The following is a 27,051-nucleotide window of genomic DNA, read 5'->3' on the forward strand; positions in this document are numbered from 1 at the left end:
AAATTTCTTCATATATGTGGCAGAATAAAAATCCTGGGCTAGATAAAAGATATTTACAGAAGTCTAAAAAGGAGCGTGGTCTGGCACTACCGAATTTTAGATTTTATTGGGCAATTAATATTTGCTATTTGAAATTTTGTCTATGGGACTTGGATATAACTTCAAGCCCTCATTGGGTAAATCTCGAATGTAAATCTGTACAAGGGTTTTCATTGGGTTCTATTTTAGGGACCACTTCCCTTTGCTCTTGGATAAACAATTGGATAATCCAATAGTTAAATACACTTTACGAATATGGTTTCAGTTTTGGAAATTTTTTGGGTTGAATCAATTTATCTTAGCAAGTCCTATTATATCTAACTTTTTTTCTATCCCTCTATTATGGACCAAGCCTTTTTGACTTGGAAAACTAAAGGTATATTATAATTTTCTGATTTATTTTTGGATAATTGTTTCATGTCCTTTGAACAGTTATCTAACAAATATAATTTACCTAGATCCCATTTCTTTGGATATTTCAAGTTAGAAACTTTTTAAATACTGTCCTTCCTACTTTCCAAATCTACATTCTATGGATAATTTGGAAAAATTTTAGATTTAAATCCTTTCCAGAAAGGTGCAATAGCAACTATCTAAAATATAATTATGAAAATTCATTCAGATGTATCTAATAAAATTAAAAATGATTGGGAAAGGGAACTTAAGCTTACTTTACCTACCGATAAATGGGAAAAAAATTCTTCAATTAGTTAACTCATCCTGTATATGTGCTAAACATTCGTTGATACAGTTTAAGGTCATGCATAGGGCCCATATGTCTAAGGATAAATTAGCTCATTATTATTCTCATATAAGTCCAGTGTGTGATAGGTGTCATTCTGAGACAGCCTCTTTAACCCATATGTATTGGTCATGCTCTTCTTTGAAAAAATATTGGGAAGATATCTTTGATATTATTTCAACTGTATTGAATATTGATTTACAACCTCATCCTATTACTGCAATTTTTGGTTTACCAATGATAGAGTCACATCGGATGTTTGCATTTCTTACATTAATGGCTAAAAGATCTATTTTGCTGAATTGGAAAGAGATTAATCCTCCCACCATATTTCACTGGTTCTCTCAAACTATGTTATGCTTAAACTTAGAAAAAATAAGAAGTGTTATATATATGATCCATCTATTAAATTTGAAAAGACTTGGAGGCCTTTTATTCAACACTTTCATATGATGTGATTTGACCTTTTTCCAAACCTATTCTCTTGTTTTAATATGCAGAGAAGTTCAGAGTTAATGACACCAATGATTCTCTCTTTTTTGATGTTACATACAGCCCGGTTTTTTTTACTTTTTCTTAGTTTTTGGTTACTATTGTTTAAACTAGTGTTTTTTTCTTGGGGATATATATTTTTTCTCTTTTTTTTCTTTTTGGATATGTTAATCTTTTCTTCGATGTATACTACATTTGTACTCGAACAATTTTGGGAGATTTATTAACTTTGTATTAACTGAATATATATTTATATATGTTAGCTATTAACAATGTAATCCCAATAATTGTGTAGCATTACTATGTTGTATCCACTATTTTGATATAAATAAAAAGATTGAAAAAAAAGGTAGGTGAATTGGTCGTTGTAAATTGTCCTGTGAATCGGAGATGGTTAAAACGGGTGGGTTGCTAGGTGACGTGGCTTGTTGGTCTCGAAGAGCCTGTTCAGTGTTGTATATGTCCATAAAATATAGGTGCAAATTAGGCCATTTGGCCCATCAACTCTGCTCTGCCATTTCATCATGGTTGATCCATTTCCCTCTCAACCCCAATCTTCTGCCTTCTCCCCATATCAGAATCTATCAACATCTGCCTTAAAGATACCCAATGATTTAGCCTCCACAACGGCCTGTGGCAATGAATTTCATAGATTCACCACTCTCTGGCTAAAGAAATTCCTCATCTCCAACTAAATGGAAATCCCTCTATTCTGAGGCTATGTCCTCTAGTCTTAGACTCTCCCACCATTGAAACCTTCTCTCCACATCCACTCTTCTGAGGCCTTTCACCATTCAACAAGTTTTGATGAGATTCCTCCTCAGTCATCTGAATTCCAATGTGTACAAGCCCAGAGCCATCAAATATTCCTCATATGATAGGCCTTTCAATCCAGGAATCATTTTCATGACCCTCCTTTGAACAGCACCGCCTTTCTAAGATAAGGGTCTCAAAACTGCTCACAATACTCCAAGCGAGGCCTCACCAGTGCTTTATAAAGACTTAACATTACATCTTGACTTTTATATCCTAATCCTCTTGAAATGATTGCTAATGTTGCATTTGCCTTCCACATCACTGACTCAACCTACAAAATTAACCTGTAGGGAATCTTGCATGAGGGCTCCCAAGTCCCTTTGCACCTCAGATTTTTGAATTTTCTCTCTATTTAGAAAATGGTCAACCCTTTTATCTGTCAAAGTACATAGCCATACACTTCCTAATACTGTATTCCATATGCCATTTCTTTGCCCACTTTCCTACTCTAAGACCTTCTGTAACCTCTCTACTTCCTCAATGTTACTTGCCCCTCCAACTATCTTTGTATCATTTGCAAACTTGGTCACAAAGCCATCAATTCTGTCATCCAAATCAATGATATATAATGTGAAAAGAAGCAGACCCTACACAGACCCCTGTGAATCACCAGTAGTCAACAGTAGCCAAACAGAAAAGACTCCCTTTATTACCTTTCTTTGCCTCCTACCAATCAATCATTGCTTTATCCATGCTTGTATCTTTCCTGTAATACCATGCTATGGCATGTTAAACAGCCTCATGTGTGGCATCTTGTCAAAGGCCTTCTGAAAATCCAAGTACACACCATCCAATGATTCTCCTTTGTTTATCCTGCTTGTTATTTCTTCAAAGAATTCCACCAGACTTTTCAGGCAACATTTTCCCCGAAGGAACCGTGCGGACTACAGTCTATTTTATCATGTGCCTCCAAGTACCCTGAAACCACATCCTTAACCATTGACTCCAATGTCTGCCCAACCACTGAGGTCAGACTAACTGGCCTATAGTTTTCTTCCTTCTGCCTCTCTCCCTTGAAGAGTTTAGTGACATCTGTAATTTTCCAGTCCTTCGGAATCAAAGGAAGGACATATAAGGCAGCAAAAGTGAGAGGGATGGTGGATGATTGAGAAGCTTTTAAAATCGAACAAAAGGCAACTAAAAAGCTATAGGAGGGGAAAAGATGAAACATGAGTGCAAATTAGCCAATAATGTAAAGTAGGATACCAAAATTTTTTTCACTTATATAAAGAGTAAAAGGGAGGTGAGAGTTGATATTGGACCACTGGAAAATGATGCTGGTGAGGTAGTAATGAGGGACAAAGAAATGGCAAATAAACTTAATGTGTACTTAGCATCATTCTTCACTGTTGAAGACACTAACACTGTCAGAGATCCATGAGTGTCAGGGAGCAGGAGTGAGTGCCATTGCTACTACAAAGAAAAAGTGCTAGGCAAACTGAAAGGTCTTAAGATGGATTAGTTACCTGGACCAGATGGACCACATTCCAGAGTCCTGAGAGAAGTTGCTGAAGAGGTAATAGATGCATTATTTACAATCTTTTGAGAATCACTTGATTCTGGCATCGTCCTGGAGGACTGGAAGATTGCTAATGTCACTCCACTTTTTAAGAAGGGAGGAAGGCAAAAAAAAAGAGGAAATTATAGACCAGTTAGCCTAACCTCAGTGGCTGGGGAAGAGGTGGAGTTTATTATTAAGGATGAGGTTTTGGGGTACTTGGAGACTAATGATAAAATAAATCAAAGTCAGCATGGTTTCTGTAAAGGAAAGTCTTGCCTGACAAATCTGTTAGAGGTTTTTGAGGAAGTAACAAGCAGGTGGACAAAGGAGAGGCAGTGGATGTCATTTACTTAGATTTTCAAAAGGCATTTGATAAGGTGCCACACATGAGGCTGCTGACCAAGATAAAATCCTATAATTTTACAGGAAAGATACTAGCATGGATAGAAGATTGGCTGACAGGCAGGAGGCAGTGAGTGGGAATAAAGGGGGCCTTTTCTGGTTGGCTGCCAGTGACTAGTGGTGTTCCTCGGGAGTCAGTATTGGGACTGCTGCTTTTCACATTGTTTGTCAATGATTTGGATAATGGAATTGATAGCTTTGTGGCAAAATTTGCGAATGATACAGAGATAAATTGGGGGCAAGTAGTGCTGAGGAAGCAATGCGATTGCAGCAGGACAGACAAATTGGAAGAATGGGCAAAAAAGTGGCAGATGAAATACAGTGTTGGGAAATGTATGATAATGCATTTTGGCAAAAGGGGCAATAGTGCGGACTATTATCTTAATGGGGAGAATGTTCAAACATCAAAGGTGCAGAGGGGCTTAGGAGTCCTCGTGAAAGACTCCCAGAAGGTTAGTTCATGGATTGAGTCTGTGGTAAAGAAGGCAAATGGTAAAGTTGACATCTATTTCAAAAGGAATAGAATATAAAATCAAGGAGGTAATGCTGAGTCTTTATAATTGAATTGAATTAGAATTGACTTTATTACTTACATCCTTCATATACATGACTGAAAATATTTACGTTACGCCTCTGTCCAAATGTGCAATTTATAGTCATTTATAATAAATAGTATGTACAACAGGACAATCAATATAACATAGAAATACATTTGTTTCAACATGAATTAATCAGTCTGATAGCCTGGTGGAAGCTGTCCTGGAGCCTGTTAGTCCTGGCTTTTATGCTGTGGTACCATTTCCTGGATGGCAGCAGCTGGAACAGTTCGTGGTTGGGGTGACTCGGGTCCCCAATGACCCTTCGGGCCCTTTTTACAGACCTGTCTCTGTAAATGTCCTGAATGGTGGGAAGTTCACATCTACAGATACGCATTATTCTCTGCAGAGTCCTGTGATTGAGGGAAATACAGTTCCCATACCAGGCAGTGATGCAGACAGTCAGGATGCTCTCAATTGTGTCCCTGTAGAAAATCCTTAGGATTTGGGGGCCCATACCAAACTTCTTCAACTCTCTGGGGTAAAAGAAGCACTGTTGTGCATTTTTCACCACACAGCCGGTATGTACAGACCACATAAGATCCTAGGTGATGTTTATGCCAAGGAACATAAAGCTGTTCACCCTCTCAACCCCAGATCCATTGATGTCAATAGGGGCTAGCTTGTCTCCATTCCTCCTGTAGTCCACAACCAGCTCCTTTGTTTTTGCGACATTGAGGGAGGAGTTCACCAACCTGATTTTCCCAATCTACCTGTATATTGAAATTCCCCATGACTATCGTAACATTGCTGTTTTGACATGCGTTTTCTATTTCCAGTTGTAGTTTGTAAACCACATCTTTCTCACCGTCTGGGGGGAGGGGGTCTGTATATCTCCCATCAGTCTTTTTTCCCTTGCAGTTTGTTAGCTCTACCCACAATGATTTAACACTTTCTGATCATCTATCATTTTTTTACCAACAGACCCACCCTCCCCACCCCCCTGCCTGTCCTTTCAATATAATGTGTAACCTTGGATGTTAAGCTTCCAGTTATGATCTTCGTTCTGCCATGATTCAGTGCATGCTACAATGTCATTCATGCCAATTTGTAAGTGTTTTGCAAGTTCATCTTATACCATAAATTTCTTGCATGAAAGGGATGTGCTGACATTGGAGAGGGTTTAAAGGAGGTTCATGAGACATAGGAGTAGAATTAGACCATTTGGCCATGGCTAAACCTTTTCTTCCCCTCCTCAACCCCTGGCCTTCTCCCCGTAACCTTAGAGGCTATGTCAAATCAAGAACCTATCAGGCTCTGCCTTAGATACACATAACAACCTGGCCTCCACTGCTACCTGTGGTAATAAATTCAACAAATTCACCAGCCTCTAGCTAAAGAAATTTCTCCACATCTGTTTTAAATGGACGCCCCTCTATCTTGAGGCTGTATTGTCTTGTCCTAGGTCCCCCCATCATGGTAAACATCCTTTCCACATCTACTCTATCAAGGTCTTTCAGCATTCGAAGTGTTTCAACGAGATTACCCCTCATCCTTCTAAATTCCAGTGAGTACAGAACCAGAGCTATCAAACGTTCCTTGTATGATAACCCTTTCATTCCTGGAACCATCCTTGTGCATCTCCTCTGGACCCTCTCTAAGGCCAGCACATCTTTTGTTCGATGAGGAGCCCAAAACTGTTCACATACTCAAGGTGAAGCCTCACCGGTGCCTTATGAGGCCTCAGCATCACATCCTTGCTGTTGTATTCTAGACCTCTTGAAATGAAAGCTAACATGGCATTTGCCTTCCTCACCACTGACATAACCTACAAGTTAACCTTTAGGGTGTTCTGCACAAGGACTCCCAAATCTCTTTGCATCTCAGATTTTTGGATTTTCTCCATATTTAGAAAATAGTCTACAATTTATTCTACCAACGTGCATAACCATGCATTTTCCACCATTGTATTTCATTTACCACTTTCTTGCCCATTCTCTTAATCCAGTGGTCCCCAACTACTGGGCTGCAAAACATGTGCTACCGGGCCACGAGGAAACGATATGATTTGGCGGTATGAAATGATATGAGTCAGCTGCACCTTTCCTCATTCCCTGTCATGCCCACTGTTGAACTTGAACGCACACGAGGTCATCAGTCACCTAAATGCAGTGATACTCTCATGCCAGGGATCACTGGTTGGCCTCCGGTAACTGGCCGCCTTGCGTGGCCGGCGAGAAGTGCTGTTGATACTGGCTTGGAGTGCGGACAGATGGGGATCGCCTCTAAACCTGTTTAGCACACCGAATGTTCGTGGGGAACCTGGTGCTAAAATATTCACAGATGACCTAATGCAGGCTCAGGGTTTCATAAGTAGTAGAGCAGCTACCTTGCTGCGACCTACTGAAAGTCATCCCTCGAGCCAAACTTTTGTCGGCCAATAGATCCTACCTACCTACAAGGGGATCGGACTCACGCCTTGTCGCACTCCTCACTTGGTCAGTTTCTTTCTCCGGATTGCGACCGCCGCATGAGAACCTTGGGCCCTTATTTTGTCCTCTCACCCCACCCTCAACCGGCTGAACCTGGCCAAGGCGTCTGGCGGCAGGCGGCTGGAGTTCAGACCCGGAGGCTGTCTAATGAGGCAATGAAGCCCTCAAAACTGCTTCGGTACCTTGACAAACCCGTTGAGTTTTTTAAGCAGAAGAGGTGTGAGCAAGCGGGATAGAAGCAAGTGCTGAGAGCCATGTAAACTAAATTGCGGAATAGACTGGACATAAAGAACCCCCTTCGAGTATTGCTATCTCCCATTAATATTAAATTCTTTAGATAAACACTTACAGAAACAAAACTGAGTGTATTAGCCACTAAGTGACTTATAGTTGACTTATCACCTATATTCCAGTCGGTATGCAAGAATATTGTCAATATTAAACCGGACCGTGGGGCAAGAAAGGTTGGTGACTCCTGTCTTAATCTGTCTAAGTCCATCTGCATCCTACCTGTTTCCACAACACTACCTGCCCCTCCACCAATCTTCATGTCATCTGAAAACTTGGCAACAAAGCCATCTATTCCATTATCTAAATCATTGATATACAGCATAAAAATAAGTGGTCCCAACACTGACCCCTACAAAGCGCCACTAGTCACTGGCAACCAACCAGAAAAGGATCCTTTCATTCCCACTCACTGCCTCTTACCAATCAGCAAATGCTCTAACCACGCTAGTAACTTTCTTGTAATACCATGGGCTCTTAACTTTGTAAACAGCCTCAGGTGTGGCACCTTGTCAAAGGTCTTCTGAAAGTCTAAGTGTAGAACAACTACTGCATCCCCTTTATCTACCCTACTTGTAACCTCCTCAAAGAATTCCAACTGGTTCCTCAGGCAAGATTTTCCTTTAAGGAAACCAGGCTGACTTTGTCCTATCTTGTCCTGTATCACCAAGTATTCCATAACCTCATCCTTAACAATTGATTCCAACATCTTCCCAACCTCTAAGGTAAGGCTAACTGGCCTACAATTTCCCTTCTGCTGCATCCTCAAGTGTGCAGTGTCATTTTCAATTTTCTAGTCTTCTGGCATCATGTCAGAGACCAATGATTTTTGAAAGATCATTCCTAATGCCTCCACAATCTCTACCACTACCTCTTTCAGAACTCTAGGGTGCAGTTCATCTGGTTCGGGTGACTTATGTACCCTTAGGTCTTTGCTTTTGAGCACCTTCTCTCTTGTATTAGTAACTGCACCCACTTCTCTTCCTTCACACACTATGTCATCAGGCACACTGCTAGTGTCTTCACAGTGAAGATTGATGCAAAGTATGCACTTAGTTCATCTGTCATCTCCTTGGCCCTTGTTATTTCTCCGGCCTCATTTTCTAGCGCTCCTATATCCACTCTTATCTCTCTCTTTATTTTTTATACACTTGAAAAAGCTTTTACTATCCACTTTGATATTGTTATAAACATGATTCTAGGATTGAAGGACGTGATGTGAAGAGCTTTTGATGCCTCTGGGCTTGCAGTCATTAGAATTGAGAAGAATTTGGAGTTAAATCATTGAAACCTATCAAATGTTGAAGGGACTCTATAGAGTGATGTGGGTGAGTCTAAGAAATAGAGGGTCATCCTTTTAGAAATGAAGGTGAGGAGTTGAGTCTGTGGAATTCATTGCTACAGGCCGCTGTGGAGGCCAAGTATGTTTAAGGCAAATGTTGATAGGTTCTTGATTTGTTAGGCATGAGGGTTATTGGTAGTGTAGGGGCGGCTGCAGCACTTCTTCCATTGGCAAGGATAAATGCCAGGAGGGAGATCAGTAGAGAGGGATGAATGGACAAGGGAGTCGTGTAGGCAGTGATCCCTGTCGAGAGCAGAAAGTGTGGGAGATGGAAATATCTTATATTTCCATCTACAGATGGAAAAAATCTGTAGATGCTGAAAATCCAAGCAACACATATAAAACACTGAAGGAACTCAGCAGGCCAGGCAGCATCTCCGCATCCAGAACATCCGGGCAGCTGCCACAAAACAGCAGATTTCCTGACGTGTCATTGGTAATAAACCAGGCTGTGAACACACCACTCTGGGCCTCAGGGCAGGGCCGGCCTCTGACTCTGGAATCCTGCTGTGGTCTGGGGGCTGGCCCTTGCTGTTTGACCAGTACTCGTGCTGCTCCACCTTGGCTGGATCTTGCAGCTTTTCCCAGCCCACTGCATGATGCTCATCTTTGCTGTTGTAGGCAACCAGCTGCCACAGTGCCATCACTTGGTAAGGCCAAGGTTGGGGCCCGACCTTTGGCCACCCACTGCCACCACATGGTCAGTGGCCTGCAGCCAGTTCAAGGCAGCTGGAACCCTGGAATATTGAGCTGCCAGTCCTACCCCTCATGCAACCAAGTCTCACTACTGGCTATAACGTCATATTTCCAGATATTGATCCATACCCTAAGATCATCTGCCTTTCCTATGATACTTGTTGCATTGAAATATACACAGCTCAGGACACTAGTCTTATCGTGCTCAATCTTTTGATTCCTGACTTTATCTGAGGTCTAATTAACAACTGCCTCCACAACCTCTCCACTATCTGTTCTGGCACTCTGGTTCCCATTCAAACCTTCACACTAGGATATTAGTTCCTTTCCTGTACAGGTCCCACTTTCCCTGGAAGAGAGCCCAATGATGCAAAAATTTTATGCCCTCCCTCCAACACCTTCTCCTAAGCCAAGTATTAAACTGTGTAATCTTCCAAGTTCTGGCCTCACTAGCATGTGGCATGGGTAGAAATCCTGAGATCACAACCCTCGGAGTCCTCCCCTTTCTGGGCCAAAGGGCCTGTATTGTGCTGTAGGTTTTTAATGTTTAACTTAGCACCTAACTCCCTGAAATAACTTTGCTGTACCTTGTCACTCTTCCTACCTATGTCATTGGCACCTACATGGACCACAACCTTAGGATGTTCACCCTCCTTCTTAAGAATAATGAAGACTCGATCCTAGGTGTCCTGGACCCTGGCACCTAGGAGACAACATACCATCCCGGAAACTTGTTCTCATCCACAGAACCTCCTTTCTCTTCCCCTGCCTAATGAATCCCCATCACCACAGTATGCTTCTTCTTCTCCCTTCCCTTCTGAGTCACAGAACCAGACTCCTTGTCAGAGATCTGAATGCCGTGACTTTACTCTGCTAGGTCATCCCCCCCCAACAGTATCCAAAATGGTATACCTGTTTACCAGTATATTGTATACGATATTATTTATTTATTTACTATCTTTTTTTGTACTTGCATAGTTCTCTTCTATTGCATATTGATTATCAGAATCAGGTTTATTTACACTTGCATGTGATGTGAAATTTGTTAACTTTTTTTCAATCTTTCTGTGTGGTTTTTCAAGGATTCTATTGTACTTCTTCAATCTACTGTGAATGCCCACATGAAAATGAATCTCAGGGTAGTACTTGTTGATATATACATACGTATTTTGATAATAAATTTACTTTGAACTTGAAGCGAATTGGGTGGGAGCCAGAATTGCAGTTACCTACAACTCTCTGATGCAGAGTTGGTGAATTAAGATAACCACACAGACATACATAAATATTATTGAAAGGCAAGGTGTTCCACTGGGAAAAACCTGCTTAGTTTTACCTTTGCTTGTCCAGTCATGAATGTAAATGCTGGCAGTGGCCACTTTACTACCTCCCATACCTAATAAAATGGCCACTGGTCTGTGGTCTTCTACTGCTGTAGCCCATCCACTTCAATGTGTGTTCAGAGGTGCTCTTCTGTATGCCACTGTTGTAATGTGTGCTTATTTGAATTACTGTTGTCTTCCTGTCAGCGTGAATCAGTCAGGCCATTCTCCTCTGATTCGCTCTCATTTACTCACAGAACTGCTGCTCACTGGGCATTATTTTGGTTATTTGCACCATTCTAGTTGTGCGTGAAAATCCCAGAGGATCAGCGGTTTCCAAGATACTCAAACCACTCCATCTGCTACCAATAACTGTTCTGTGGCTACAGTCACTTAGAACACATTTCTTCCCCATCTTAACAACAACTGAACCTCTTGACCATGTCTGCATGATTTTATGCATTATGTTACTGCCACATAATGCTAGCTGATTAGATATTTGCTTGCATTAACGAACAGGCGTACGTAATAAAATGGCCACAGGGAGTATACTTCGTATTTCTTTAACTTCAGTCTTATCAATTTACAGGTGAGACCCGATCAGCTGATTGACTACCTGCAGCAAAAGAAAACCGAAGGGCACACCATCATTGGAGTGGAACAGACGGCCAACAGCCAGGATCTTGCTCACTATTGTTTCCCAGATAAGACCGTGTTGTTGCTGGGGTAAGTTATACCTCCTTAGTATATTGAACAGATCATGGTCTTGTTCCCTTTGTAAAATGTTTGCTACGAAAGGGTAAGTGGGCAATCTTTTCATATATCCACACATGGAATGAAAGAGTTAACCTTGTGTAGATTAATGTATCTAGAAAATATCCCAATTTACTTTGCCAGTTGTATTTCTTAGTGTTATTTTCAACTCTGGGTGCTCCAATTACCTTACCCACCCAAAAGGCATGGGTTGGTATGTTAAATAGCCGCTGTAGATTGCCCTGGTATAGGTGGATAACAGTATGAGGGGCATGTTGTAGGGAGAATAGGTCTCGGGGAAATTAATAGGGAAATGCGATAGCTTTGTAAACTCGATAGTCTGATTGGAATTCTATGCCTGTCACTGCAGAGACACTGAACTTGATGACATGGTGACTGAAGCTGGTGTCTTTACTCACCACAACAAGCAGGCAATTTTCATAGAGTATCTGAAATACAAAATACATCATATTTTATAACCTTAAGATCAAAGATAACAGTGGGTGATTCAGTACAATTTCAATAGTTATAATGACATGATTTATTTCAATATTTTGTATTGACAATTTTCCTTTAAATTACATAAATTTGTGGGAGATGTCTGTGAATGTTCAAATACCTATGTTGGGACAAAGTAATTCACAGGAATGTTATAAAAGTTTCTCAGGACAGCGGTCCCAGGGACACAAAATTAATGTTGTTAGGGTGAACAATGAGTACACAAATTGATTGCTTTTACCTGTGACGATGTTTGACATACAAAGTGACAACATCACTCTGGTCTACCCTCTTAAATTTGAATTACAATAACTTAGCCCACACCTTCCTTGTTTGATGCAGGCCAGTTAACTTATAAAGTTTGGCTGATGCATGAGAGCGTCTTATGGTCACTTCACTTTACAAACCATACCTCTTACCAGCCAACCCCCTTCTGTGCTCCACAAACCTATTTATTTTAACTCTAAACCAATTACTACTTGCAATTTACATTAAGAACTGAGGACTGGTTTTTGTTTGAATTAATATCTGATATAAAGGCAGTCCCCGAGTTACGAACGAGTTCCGTTCTTGAGTCCTTCTTTAAGTCGGATTTGTATGTAAGTCGGAACAAGTACATCCAGTATTATTTAATGTCAGTCAAACATTTGTCTTAGTATATAGTATATGTATTCCAATAATTAAACCACGCGTTGCTTTGTAATAATTATAGCTTGCATCAGGGCAGGGCCTTTCACATACTCCATTATTCTCACTTTATCCTTTATCCTTTAAAATTGTTCTGATCGTTGACCAACTGTAGCCTAATGCTTTTCCAATGACGTTTCATCTCTTTCCAAAAGCTTTATTATTTCCACTTTATTTTCAATCATGATTGTTTCCCCGTCAATGGAACAGAAACACTGTGGGTGGCAGGTCTCGAGCTCTGCCGGGTCCTAATGACCAGCACACTGAATTCTCCTGGTCCTAAAGTCCACTGCACTGAGACAGGTTAAATGGGACAAGTGGGGGCTGTGCTGGGTTTGGGTATTTGATCCTCCACAATATTCCGCGTGTGAATTTGAACTGGAGGTGGCAATGTTTTTTTTTAACGAGGTCGAGTTGTGAGCTCGACATCTACTCAGCACAGATGGATAACGTGCTTGGGAGCGATCTGTCACTGGATTGAACGCAGGAACCTCCATTCTCAAGTGCAGCGCTGATCTCACTGCGCCACCAGCCAACCGGAAAAGGGGTGGGCGGTCAGGGTAAGTCTTGCTAAGAAAAATTTAAGTCAAATGCAAAGTTACACACTCAACACAGTGTTAACAGCAACGACTTGAAATGGCAGACGGCGTTCTCCTTCCTTGGTTCGTAAGTACGAGTTGTTCATAAGACAGAAGTCCAGAATATTCCCTAACAGTTGGGAAGTATTTCAACCACATTAAAATTTCATTCCTGATTTTTTAAAAGTTGTTATTTTGCATGTTGAATTTCACCCAGTGAAAGCAGAGACTCAGGCCTTATAGTAGCTGTGAGTTGAGTCAGTATAATTTACTGGATACTGATCTATTAACCCCAAGCATAGAGTCCAATAAGGTTTCATGCTGTAGTAGCCGGGGGTATTAGTGGGGATACCTGTTCAATGCTTTCAATGACGTGCATCTCAAATAGCCTCTGACAACCAAGTCCTGCTCTGGGCCATCATATGTGGCTTAGCTACTATTCCGGTGGAACTGTTTCTACTGACAAGAGATGGGGCAAAGGCGGCTTGCTGGCACCTTAAAACTAGTTGTTTCGAACAGATGGGGCTCATCAGCTGTGGTTGAACGCTCACCGAGCAGAAGGAAAACTCAACTTCAAACCTTTGCTGCCTTGCACTCATGGGGAAGGTTTCGGGAGTAAACTCCGAGGAATAATCCAGAGCTGGAGTCTCAAAGGCAGTCCTATATTGAGTTCATTGCAGTTTAGCAACTCCTGTGATGTTGCTGGTGCCAAACTATCAGTCTCTGCTGTTCTTTTGGATCCAATAGCAGTGAGGAGAGGATACATAGACAATGGTTTTCTCTTCGTATTATGCACCCTGACTTGCATATCACAGAACAGCTGGGCGCAGCCTCCATGTTCAACCTTAAATGGAGGACTTCTGAGGGTCCCATAAAGGCAGATAAGTCTCAGGAAGGTCTTGGACTTGGGCATCAAAATCAACAGTTGAATTTATTGTCATATGCTTGGGTGCAATAAAAAGCTTGCTTGCAGAAGCATCATATAACCATATAACAATTACAGCACAGAAACAGGCCATCTCGGCCCTTCTAGTCTGTGCCGAACACTTACTCTCACTTAGTCCCACCGACCTGCACTCAGCCCATAACCCTCCATTCCTTTCCTGTCCATATAACTATCCAATTTTTAAAAAGTGACAATATTGAACCTGCCTCTACCACTTCTACTGGAAGCTCGTTCCACACGGCTACCACGCTCTGAGGAAAGAAGTTCCCCCTCGTGTTACCCCTAAACTTTTGCCCCCTAACTCTCAACTTATGTCCTCTTGTTGAATCTCCCCTACTCTCAATGGAAAAAGCCTATCCACGTCAACTTTATCTATCCTCCTCATAATTTTAAATACCTCTATCAAGTCCCCCCTCAACCTTCTACGCTCCAAAGAATAAAGACCTAACTTGTTCAACCTTTCTCTGTAACTTAGGTGCTGAAACCCAGGTAACATTCTAGTAAATCTTCTCTATACTCTCTCTATTTTGTTGACATCTTTCCCATAATCCAGTGACTAGAACTGTGCACAGTATTCCAAATTTGGCCTCACCATTTTCCTCGTACAATTTTAACATTACATTCCAACTCAATGCTCAATGCTCTGATTTATAAAGGCCAGCATAAGATTCTATCATGGATAAAGCAGTGGGTGATAGTCAGGAGGTAAAGTGGGAATGAAAGGAGCCTTTTCTGGTTGGCTGTTGGTGACTAGTGGTGTTCCACAGAGGCTATGTTGGGACATCTTCTTTATAAGTTATATGTCAATGACTTGGATGACAGTATTAATAGCGTTGTAGCAAAGTTTGCAGATGATACCAAGATAGATGAAGGGGCAGTTAGTTTTGAGGAAAGACTTAGACAAATTAGGATAATGGGCAAAGAATTGGCAGATGGAATACAGTGTTGGGAAGTATATGATCATGCACTGTGGTAGAAGAAATAAAAACGTAGACTATTTTCTCAATGGAGAGAAAATACAAAAATCTGAGGTGCAGAGGGGCTTGTGAGTCCTTGTGTAGGATTCCCTAAAGATTAATTTGCAGGTTGAGTCAGTGGTGAAGAAGGCAAATGCGAGGTTAGCATTCGTTTCAAGAGGACAAGAATATAAAAGCAAGGATGTTAAGTTGAGGCTTTATAAAGGACTGGTGAGGCCTCACATGGAGTATTGAGAGCATTTTGGGGCCCCTTAGAAAGGATGTGCTGAAACTGGAGAGGGCTCAAAAGAGGTTCACAAAACTAATTTGTTACCACTGGTAGCTGTGAAGACCAAATGTTTATGTATATTTAAGGCAGAGATTGATAGATTCTTGATTGGTCAGGGTATGAAGGGACACGGGAGAAGGTTGGTGAATGGGGCTGAGACGAAAAATGGTTCAGCCATAGTGATATGGCAGAGCAGACTCAATGAGCCAAATGGCCTAATTCTGCTCCTATATCTTATGGTCTTATATACATAGATTGATTGTATGTCCATCATGTCCATCAAGTCCATCATACATGAGTGTCTGTACATAAGGTGACTCTGACATGAAATACTGAAGTAATGGTTGGAGGTGTGGAGGGACGGGTTGGTAGGTGGAGGTGTTGATTAGCCTTACTACTTGGGAGAAGTAACTGCTTTTGAGTCTGATGGCTCTGGCATGGATTTGAACCAGGTAAAACAGTTACCTGCTGTTTCACATCTGTGCATTACCAATATGTATTTAACCTCATATTTCTGTACTGAGCTTATCTCCCACAGTGGCAGTTGTATCCTGGATATTTTAGGTTGTGCAATTAATTCTTTCAATGGATTACTACTTAGATGTGTTTAGGGCTTTTACACTGAAGTGATTGTGATTCACAGAATTGTTGATATGCAAAGTAAACAAAGTGTGAAAATTGATTTAAAATGTCAACTGTTAACATGATCTTGGTCAGAGTAGTGAACTAATATTATTGTCAAAAGATTTACCTGAGTGATAGCAAATGAAACAATCTAAGAGTACTGCAATTGGGCAACAGATGGTGACAAGCGTTCTTTTTGTGTCTGTTATTTTTATTGGACCTGAACACTACATCACTATTTTTGTTCTCTTTTTGCAATACTTATTTAATTTAATTTTTAATTTTGTCTTTTTATTGTAATTTATAATTATACTGCGGCACTGCTGCGAAACAACATATTCCCAAACCAAAAGTCCGTGGATGTACCAGGAGGTACATCATCTGCTGAAGGCTAGATCTGTGGCATTTAAGTCTGGCAACCCAGGCGTGTCCCAGAAAACCAGGTATGATTTGCTAAGGGCTCTTTCAAGGGCGAAGAGACCATTTTGAATGAAGTTAGAGGTGACATCGGATGTATGACAACTCTGGCAGGGACTGCAAGACATTACTTTCTACAAAGCAAAACCTAATAGCATGAATATCAGTGATGCTTCACTACCAGATGAACTCAATGCCTTCTATGCACGCTTTGAAAGGGTGAACACAACTACAGCTGTGAAGATCCCTGCTGCACCTGATGACCTTGTCATCTCCGTCTCAGAGGCCAATGTTTGGCTGTCACAAGGTGGAAGGTCCTGATGGAGTACCTAATAAGGCTCTAAAAACCTGTGGCAACCAAATGGTATTCAAGGACATTTTCAACTTCTCACTGCTACAGGCAGAAGTTCCCACTTGCTTCAAAAAGGCAACAATTATACCAGTGCCTAAGAAAAATAATGTGAGCTGCCTTAAAGACTATCACCCGGTAGCCCTCACACCTACAGTGATGAAATGCTTTGAGAGGTTAGTTATGACTGGACTGAACTCCTGCCTCAGCACGGACCTGGACCCATTGCATTTTGTCTATCACCACAGTAGGTCAACAGCAGATTGAATCTCAATGGCTCTTCACATGGACCACCTGGACAACACAAACACCTAGGTCAGGATGCTGTTCATCAACTATAGCTCAGCATTTAACGACATCATTCCCACAATCCTTACTGAGAAGTTGCAGTCCCTGGGCCTCTACCTCCCTCTGCAATTGGATCCTTGACTTCCTAACTGGAGGACCACAATCTGTGCGGCTTTGTGATAACATATCCACCTTGCCGACAATCAGTACTGGTGCACCTCAGGGGTGTGTGCTTAGCCCACTGCTCTACTCTCTATACCAATGACTGTGTGCCTAGGCATAGCTGAAATACCATCTTGTAGCGGTGTGCTAAACATAGCGCTGAAATAACGACACGCAGTCAGTGAGTTGCAGTTGCAAAAGAGATTTATTCAAACTTCGCAGCCTTGCTTTAAAGCCTTCCTGTTCCCGCCCTTCCCAGATGGGAATGCTGTAGGGGGTGCATATTCACAGTCCCGTCCTGCGCGTGGGCTTTTCCCCTTGCCGGTGAAGAAAGCCTGGTGCCCTTTTTGGGGCCGGCCTCAATGACGGCGCATGCCACTTTGTGAGCCGGTTCGAGTGCGCTGGGAAGAGGGTCACCACATAACCACCCCCCCCCCCCCCAAGAACCGGTGATACACCCCCCAATGTCCTCAGTCTGGGACGGTCTCTGTTTGGGAGGTCTACCTCTGCGCTGTGGTGCCTGAATCTCGACCAGCTGCACCAAGTCCACGTGGGCCAGTTTCAGTCGGTCCACTGTGAAAACGTCCTCTTTCCCCCCAATGTCCAGCACGAATGTGGACCCATTGTTTCTGATCACCGTAAACGGCCCCTCGTAGGGCCATTGTAGCGGTGTCCGGTGTCCGCCCTGTCATACAAAAACAAACTTACAGGTCTGCAGGTCTTTGGGTACTCAGGTCGGGCTCTGCCCATGCTGTGAAGTGGGTACGGGACCAGGTTACTGAGCCTCTCATGTAGTCTGTCAGGACTGCTGCGGGTTCTTCCTCTTGCCCCTTTGGGGCTGGTATGAACTCTCCTGGGATGACCTGGGGTGTGTCGTACACCAACTTGGCAGATCCTCTTTGGGCGACGTACGGATTCCAAGCAGGACCCAGGGAAGCTCGTCCACCCAGTTAGGCCCTTTGAGGTGGGCCATGAGAGCCGACTTCAGGTGACGGTGGAAATGCTCCACTAGTCCGTTCGACTGTGGGTGGTAGGCAGTTGTGTGGTGCAGCTGTGTCCTCAAAAGGCTGGCCATAGCTGACCACAGGCTGGAGGTGAACTGGGCACCTCTGTCAGAGGTAATGTGGGCTGGTACACCAAAACGAGATACCCAGGTTGCAATCAGTGCTCGGGCACAGGATTCAGAGGTAGTGTCAGTGAGCAGGACTGCCTCTGGCCATCTTGTGAACCGGTCTACGATAGGAGGTGCCGCGCTTCTCACAACACTAGCAAGGAGCCTCCGATATTCACATGAATGTGGTCGAAACACCGGCGGGTGGGGTGGAACTGCTGCTGCAGGGCTTTGGTGTGCCGCTGCACCTTGGCTGTTTGGCAGTGCATGCATGTTTTGGCCCATTCACTGACCTGCTTGTGGAGTCCGTGCCAAACGAACCTGTTGGCTACCATCTGGACATTTGACCTGATGGAGGGGTGCGCTAAGTTGTGAATGGAGTCGAAAATGCACCGCCGCCAGGCTGCTGGGACGATGGGGCGGGGTTGGCCGGTGGTTACGTCACAGAGAAGGGTCCTCTCACCTGGGCCTACAGGAAGGTCCTGGAGCTGCAAACCAGAGACTGCAGTTCTGTAACTAGGGATCTCCTCGTCTGCCTGCTGTGCCTCCGCCAGTGCTTCATAGTCTACCCCTGGGACAGGGCTTGGATGTTAGGTCTGGAGAGAGCGTCCGCCACGACGTTGTCCTTTCCCAAGACATGCCGGACATCCGTCGTCTATTCGGAGATTTAGGACAGATGTCGCTACTGGCAGGAGGACCAGGGGTCGGATGCTTTCATGAACGCAAAGGTAAGCGGTTTGTGGTCCGTGTACGTGGTGAAGGGCCTACCTTCTACGAAGTACCTGAAATGCCGGATTGCCAGGTATAGCACCAACAGTTCCTGGTTGAAGGCACTGTATCTGAGCTCGGGTGGTCATAGGTGTTTGCTGAAGAACGCCAGGGGTTGCCAGCGACCCTCGATGAGTTGTTCCAGCACTCCACCGACTGCCGTGTTGGATGCGTTCACTGTGAGGGCGGTATGGACGTCTGTTCTGGGGTGCACTTGCATCACGGCGTTTGCCAAGGCTTCTTTGGATTTAACGAAAGCAGCTGTGGACCCCTCGTCCCAGGTTATGTCCTTGCCCTTACCCGACATCAGGGCGAACAGGGGGCTCATGATTCGGGCTGCTGAGGGGAGGAAGCGGTGGTAGAAATCTACCATACCCACGATTTCCTGCAGGCCTTTAATTAAAGTGGCGGACCGCATCTACCTTGGCGGGCAGAGGGGTTGCCCCGTCTTTAGTAATCCTGTGGCCCAGGAAGTCAATGGTGTCAAGCCCGAACTGGCATTTGGCCGAGTTGATTGTTAGGCCGTATTCACTCAGTTGGGCATAGAGTTGACGGAGGTGGGACAGATGTTCCTGATGACTACTGCTGGCTATGAGGATGTTGTCCAAATAGATGAAAACGAAGTCCAGGTCACGTCCCACCACGTCCATTAACCACTGGAACGTCTGTACGGCATTCTTTAGGCTGAACAGCATGCGGAGGAACTCGAAAAGGCCGAACGGGGTGATGAGTGCCGTTTTGGGGACGTCGTCCGGATGCATCGGGATTTGATGGTATCCTTGGACGAGGTCTACCTCGGAGAAGATCTGTGCGCCATGCAGGTTTGCTGCAAAGTCCTGAATGTGCGGCACAGGGTAGCGGTCCGGTGTTGTAGCCTCGTTCAGCCTGCGGTAGTCACCGCATGGTCTCCAGCCCCCTGCTGCTTTGGGCACCATGTGAGTGGGGAGGCCCATGGGCTGCCAGACCGCCATATGATCCCCAATTCCTCCATCCTCTTGAACTCCACCTTCACCAGTCGGAGCTTGTCCGGGGGAAGCCTTCAAGCACGGGCGTGGAGGGGTTGTCCCTGGGCCAGGATGTGGTGCTGTACTCCGTGTCTGGGCATGGCTGCCGTGAACTGCGGTGCCAGAACCGATGGGAAATCCGCCAGGACGAAGTCGTTGTCGGACTAAGTGATGGAGTCTAGGTGTGGCGCTGGCAACCTGGCTACACCCGGGGGGACGTTTGAAAGGTCTCGGCATGGACCAGTCTCCTCCCTTGCAGGTCGACCAGTAGGCTGTGAGCTCGCAAAAGATCCGCTCCCAGGAACGGTTGGGCTATGGCGGCTAGTGTGAAGTCCCACGTGAACCATAGGACCTTGCTGTGCTGCTGTTCGCGGCCCTCAGGGTGGGACCCAGTTCTCTGTTGCGGGTGTCGTAGCTCATCGAAGGTAAGACGCTGATCTCGGCTCCGGTGTTGACCAAAAAGTGGCGTCCTGCCTGCTTGTCCCAGACATACAGGAGGCTATCCCGATGGCCAGCTGCCGTAGCCATCAGCGGCGGCTGGCCCTAGCGTTTCCCGGGAACTTGCAGGGCGGGCTACAGCGGCGGGCTTCTGCGCCCCACCGCTGGTAGTAGAAGCACCATTGTTGGTTGGTCTCCGCACCCCTGCTTCTGGGGTTAGTGGGCTCTGCTGCTGGGCCTGGTCAGGTCTGCTGCTGGGAACGTGGCTTTGTGATCTGTGCGACAGACGCCCCACTCTCCTTCTTGGCAGAACATCTGCCCGGGCCACCACCTTCCGGGGGTCACTGAAATCTGCGTCAGACAGCAGCAGGCGTATGTCCTCGGGCAGCTGCTCTAGGAACGCCTGCTCAAACATGAGGCAGGGCTTGTGTCCATCAGCCAGGGCCAGCATCTCGTTCATCAACACCGACGACAGCCTGTCTCCCAAACCATCCAGGTGCAGTAAGCGGGCAGCTCCCTTGCGCCGTGAGAGTCCGAATGTCCTTATGAGCAAGGCTTTGAATTCTGTGTATTTGCCGTCCTCTGGGAGTGACTGTATGAACTCCTCAACCTGGGCGGCTGTCTCCTGGTCGAGGAAGCTCACCACGTAGTAGCAACGTGTGGAATCCGAGGTTATCTGTTGAATGTGGAATTGGGCTTCTGCTTGCTGGAACCATAGGTGAGGTCGCAGCATCCAGAAGCTTGGCAGTTTTAACGAAACTGCATGACCAGATGCGGCGTCATTCATCTCCGGTCCAAATATCGTTTGGGCTGTCGGGGTCACCAATTGTAGCGGTGTGCTACACACAGCGCTGAAATAATGACACGCAGTCAGTGAGTTGCAGTTGCAAAAGAGATTTATTCAAACTTCACGGCCTCGCTTTAAAGCCTTCCTGTTCCCGCCCTCCCCAGGCGAGAATGCTGTAGGGGGCACATATTCACAGTCCTGTCCCGCGCACGGTGAAGAAAGCCTGGCGCCCATTTTGGGGCCGGCCTCAGTGCCGGCGCGCGCCACTTTGTGAGCTGGTTCGAGTGCGCTGGGAAGTGGGTTGCCACAATCTATAAATTTTCTGACGATACAACCATTGTTGGTAGAATCTCAGGTGGTGACGAGAGGGTGTATAGGAGCGAGATATGCCAACTAGTGGAGTGGTGCTGCAGCAACAACCTGTCACTCAACGTAAATAAGACGAAAGAGCTGACTGTGGATTTCAGGAAGGGTAAGACAAAGGAACACATACCAATCCTCATAGAGGGATCAGAAGTGGAGAGAGTGAGCAGTTTCAAGTTCCTGAGTGTCAAGATCTCTGAGCATCTAACCTGGTCCCAACATATCGATGCAGTTATAAAGAACGCAAGACAGTGACTATACTTCATTAGGAGTTTGAAGAGATTTGATATATCAAAAAATACACTCAAAAACTTATGTAGATGTACTGTGGAGAGTATTCTGACAGGCTGCATAACTATCTGGTATGGGGGGGACGGGGTGGGGGTGGCTACTGCACAGGACTGGAAGAAGCTGCAACAGTTGTAAGTTTAGTTGGCTCCTTCTTGGGAACTAGCGTACAAAGGACCCAGGACATTTTCAAGGACTGGTGTCTCAGAAAGGCAGTGTCCATTATTAAGGACCTCCAGCACCCAAGGCATGCCCTTTTCTCACTGTTACCATCAGGTAGGAGGTACAGAAGCCTGAAGGCACATACTCAGCAATTCAGGAACAGCTTTTTCCCCTTAGCCATCTGATTCCTAAATGGACATTGAACCCACAAACTCTACCTCACTATTTTTAATATATATTATTTCTGTTTTTTTGCACTGTTTTTAATCTATTCAATATATGTATACTGTAATGGATTTACTTATTATTATCATTATTTTTCATCTATATTATGTATTGCATTGAACTGTTGCTGCTAAGGTAACAAATTTCACTGCACATGCTGGTGATAATAAACCTGATTTTGATTCTGATTCTGATGTTAAACCTGATTCTGGGGATAAAATGTAAGAGACCACCTGGAAGAAATCATCCTGCAGGTTGTACTGTATTCCAGTCAGTTTTGGGAGCAGGGAATTGATAAAATTAAGGCATGTAATTTTAGCACAAGAGAAATGAGGATGTTACACTTGCCAGGATTGTATTATTTTTCTTCAGCAAAACCCTTCACTGCTGATGGAGTGTCAGGTATTTGAATCTGGGTGAGATTGTATGAGATCAAACTATAAAGAAAATCCTCTTCTACTGTATGCCAAGTAATGTTAATAATGTCAATATGAAATAATTAATTTCTGATGCAGGGCCTTGGTCCAAAACGTTAACTCTTTACTTTTTTCCATAGATGCCGCCTGGCCTGCTGAGTTCCTCCAGCATTTTGTGTTTGTTCCTTAGATTTCCAGTAACTGCAGATTTTCTCTTGTTTGTAATTAAATTTTAGCCTTTTTCTTATGCCAGAATTGTTACTGTACACTCTAGCAAGACAGCTGGTGGGCTTCTAGCAGAAATGTCATTAACAAAGATCTCTTTGTGCATGTGTATAGACACTGACAAAAGCAGACACTCTCTTTCACACACGTGCATACACACACAGATAGAGACACACACACTTTGAAGTTTAAATTGTTTTCGTCTCTTAGGTGAAACTTAAACAGTTGTTTATTATAATATAGACAATAATTAAAATAAAAATAATTATGCAGCATTGTTATTGGGAATCATTTGCAATGAAGTCAATCAGGAATCCTGCCCAAGGATGAAAGTAATTAGAAAATCCCAATGCCTGGTTTACAGAAGAAAATTTGCTTGTCATGGAACTGTTTCATACTTATTTTGATTGATCGCAAGAAATCTTACCATAAATTTGTTTTACAGAAAGCCATGTGACAGAACATATAAACTCTTTGCATTCCTTTTAATACTTGGCGATGATTACAAAAGTGGTTTATAGAACTTGTGAGTTGTACAGAGAAATTCCTTCTAGGAATTGGCAATTGTATTTAAATAGGAGCTGACATCAAATAAATGCTTCAAACACTAATGACTTAATATGAGTGCTAAGCCCACAATAAGTCAATATTTTTATTACTTGTACTTAGTCTTATAATATCTTTATATAATATCATAATAGTGATTGTCCATCGTGTCCAATGATGACAGGAAACCTGTGCAGGAGAGTTTTTAAAGTGGAAAAGTCATTGCACGGGGCAGTTCCACTCTCTTGACCTCAGAAGTCCAGATCCAGTGGTATGAGCAAGTGTCGTAAACTGGGGTCTTCACTGCTTGCAATGGATGACCATGATGTCCTCTGTCTCATCAGCTCAGTCCGCTGGAGCTGACTTCACATGCTTGGATGGGTTGTTGGCTACCCTCACCTGCTTTAGCCTGCCTATCATAGTGGTGTATTAGGGTGTGGGCCTGACCTTGCTGGAGCTTAGAAAAATGGGGGGGGGGGGCGGGAATCTTATTGAAACCCATTGAATATTGAAAGTCCTAGATAGTGTGGATGTGGAGAGGATATTCCTTATGAGTGAGTCTAGGACCAGAGGGCACAATAGAGTGACATCCATTCATAACAGCAATGTGAAGGAATTCCTTTAGCCAGAGTGTGATGAATCTGTGGAATTCTGAATCAGGATAAAGTTTAATATTACTGGCATATGTCATGAAATTTGTTGTCTTAGCAGCAGCAGTACAATGCAATACACGATAATACAGAAAAAGATAAGTAGGTCAATTACAGAAAGTATATATATGAATATTCAACAGAAGCTTAAAATAGTGCAAAAACAGAAATAATATAAAAAAAAGTGAGATAGTGTTCATGGGTTCAGTGGCCATTTAGGAATAGGATGACAGAGGGGAAGAAGTTGTTCCTGAATCACTGAGTGTGCACCTTCAGGCTTCTGTATCTACTACCTGATGGTAACAGTGAGAAAAGGGCATGCCCTGGGTGCTGGAGGTCCTTAATAATGGACTCTGCCTTTCTAAGGCACTGCTCCTTAAAGATGTCTTGGATACTATGGAGGCTGGTACCCAAGATGGAGCTGACTAATTTTATAATTTTCTGTAGTTTCTTTCAATCTTGTGTAGTAGCCCCACCATACTAGACAGTGATGCAGCCTGTCAGAATGCTCTCCATGGTACATCTGTAGAACTGTTTGAGTGTTTTAGGTGACAAACCAAATCTTCTCAAACTCCTAATGAAACTTAGCTGCTCTCTTGCCTTCTTTATTGCTGCATTGATATGACTGGACCAGGTTAGATCCTCAGAGATCTTGACACTCAGGAACTTGAATTGCTCACTCTCTCCACTTCTGATCCCTCTACAGGGATTGGTTTGTGTTCCCTTACCTGACCCTCTCTGAAGTCAGCTCTTTGGTCTTACTGACATGAAGTGCAAGGTTGTTGCTGCGACACCACTCCACTAGCTGGTATATCTCGCTCCTGACACCTTCTCATCTTCATCTGAGATTCTGCCAACAATGGTTGTGTCATCAGCAAACTTATATATGGTATTTGAGTTATGCCTAGCCACATAGTTACGGGTATACAGAGAGTAGAGTAGTGGGCTAAGCACACACCTCTGAGGCACACCTGTGTTGATCATCATCAAGGAGGAGTTATTAGTACCAATTTGTACAGATTGTGGTCTTTGAGGCTCCAATTGCAGAAGGAGGTCGAAAAGCCCAAGTTCTGTATCTTATTAATCAGGAGTCTGGGAATGATGCTGAGCTGTAGTCCATGAACAGCATCCTGACATAGGTGTTTATATTCCCCAGGTGATCCAAGAGTCTGGAGAGCCATTGAGATTGCACCTGGTGTTGACCTATTGTGGCGATAGGAAAATTGCAGTGGATCCAGGTCCTTGCTGAGGCAGGAGTTCAGTCTTGTCATGACCAACCTGTCAAAGCATTTCATCACTGTAGATGTGAGTGCTACTGGGCGATAGTCATTAAGCCAGCTCACACTACTTTTCTTGGGCACTGGTATAATTGTTGCCCATATGAAGCAGTTGTGAGCTTCCAACCATAGCAGTGAGAGTTTGAAAATGTCCTTGAATACACCTGCCAATAGGTTGGCACAAGTTTTCAGAGCCTTACTAGGTACACCATCACGGCTTTCCACCTTGCAAGGGTTCACCCTCCTGAAAGACAGCCTGACATCAGAGATCACAGGGTCACTGGATGCAGCAGGGATCTTCACATCTGCAGTTATATTCTCCCTTTCAAAGCGGGCATAAAGGGTGTTGAGCTCATCTGGTAGTGAAGCATTGCTGCCATTCATGCTACTGGAAGTAATGTCCTGCAAACCTGCCAGAGTTGACGTGCATCCAGTGTCACCTCAAACCTCGCTTGGAATTTTTCTTTGCTCTTGAAATAGCACTCCACAAGTCATACCTGGTTTTCTTGTACAGAGCTAGGTTACCAGACTTAAATGCCACAGATCAAGCCTTCAGCAGACAACAAACCTCCTAATTCATCCATGGCTTTTGGTTTGGGAATGTACAGCAAATCTTTGTAGGCACACACTCATCCACACAAGTTTTAATGAAGTTGGTAACAACTGCAGCATGCTCATCCAGATTTGAAGATGGATCACTGAATACAGTCCAGTCCACCAATTCAAAGCAGTCCTGTAGGTGCTCCTGTGCTTCCCTTGGCCTTACCTTCTTGGTCCTCACTACTGGTGCTGCGGTCTTCAGTCTCTGTCTATACTCAGGGAGTAGAAGTACAGCTAGGTGATCAGACTTTCTGAAGAGTGGGCGTGGAATAGAATGGTAGGCATTCTTGATGGTGTTGTAGCAATGGTCCAGTGTGTTGTTTCTTTTGGTACTACAAGTGATTTGTTAATGTTAATTATTTAGTGACTTCTTAAATCCCCCAAAATGATGGGTGTGCTGTTTCGTGCCTGTTGATTACATCACTCAGTTTATCTAGAGCCTGTTTGAGATTGGCCTGAGGTGGAATGTACACCACTACCAAAATGATCACTGGAATTTTCCTCGGCAGGTAAAATGGTTAACTTTTCATTGCAAGATATTCCAGGTCTGGTGCGCAGAATTGGGACAACACTGATACATTTGTGCACCAAGAGGAGTTGATCACAAGGCACACGCCTCCACCTTTGCAGAGAGATAGCATTGCAACAGATGGGTGTAAAGGGCAAATCACTGAGTATTTTTAAAGCAGAGGTTGATGGGTTCTTGGTAAGTCAGGGTGTTGAAAGCTACAGGGAGAAAGCAGGAGATTGGAGTTGAAGGGTTAATAAATCAGCCATGATGGAGCAGACTCAACAGGCCAAATGGTCTAACTCTACTCCTGTGTCATATAGAAGGACTCTACAACTTCAGATTTAACACCATCACTGAATATATTTTATTTAAGATAACAATTTCATCATCAGAATTCACTTATAATTCTGTTAATGTTTGCCTGTATAAAGTTTCAGCTCTCTTCATGCAAAATATGTTTGCTCA

The 27,051-nt window shown here is 43.8% G+C and overlaps 1 protein-coding gene across 2 annotated transcripts in view; it reads left to right on the forward strand.

Moving 5' to 3' along the window:
• tarbp1 (TAR (HIV-1) RNA binding protein 1) overlaps positions 1-27,051 on the forward strand; it is a 379,243-nt gene that overhangs the window by 304,821 nt on the left and 47,371 nt on the right. Inside the window, exon 29 of one of the 2 annotated variants that reach the window (XM_059986501.1) lies at positions 11,258-11,394. The exons of the other annotated variant lie outside the window; for it this stretch is intronic. Coding sequence (XP_059842484.1) covers positions 11,258-11,394 — 137 coding nt within the window. The remainder of the gene's footprint in view (positions 1-11,257; positions 11,395-27,051) is intronic. 2 annotated transcript variants of the gene reach the window in all.

Source organism: Hypanus sabinus, chromosome 12 (genome assembly GCF_030144855.1).
Source record: "Hypanus sabinus isolate sHypSab1 chromosome 12, sHypSab1.hap1, whole genome shotgun sequence".
Taxonomy (NCBI): Eukaryota; Metazoa; Chordata; class Chondrichthyes; order Myliobatiformes; family Dasyatidae; genus Hypanus; species Hypanus sabinus.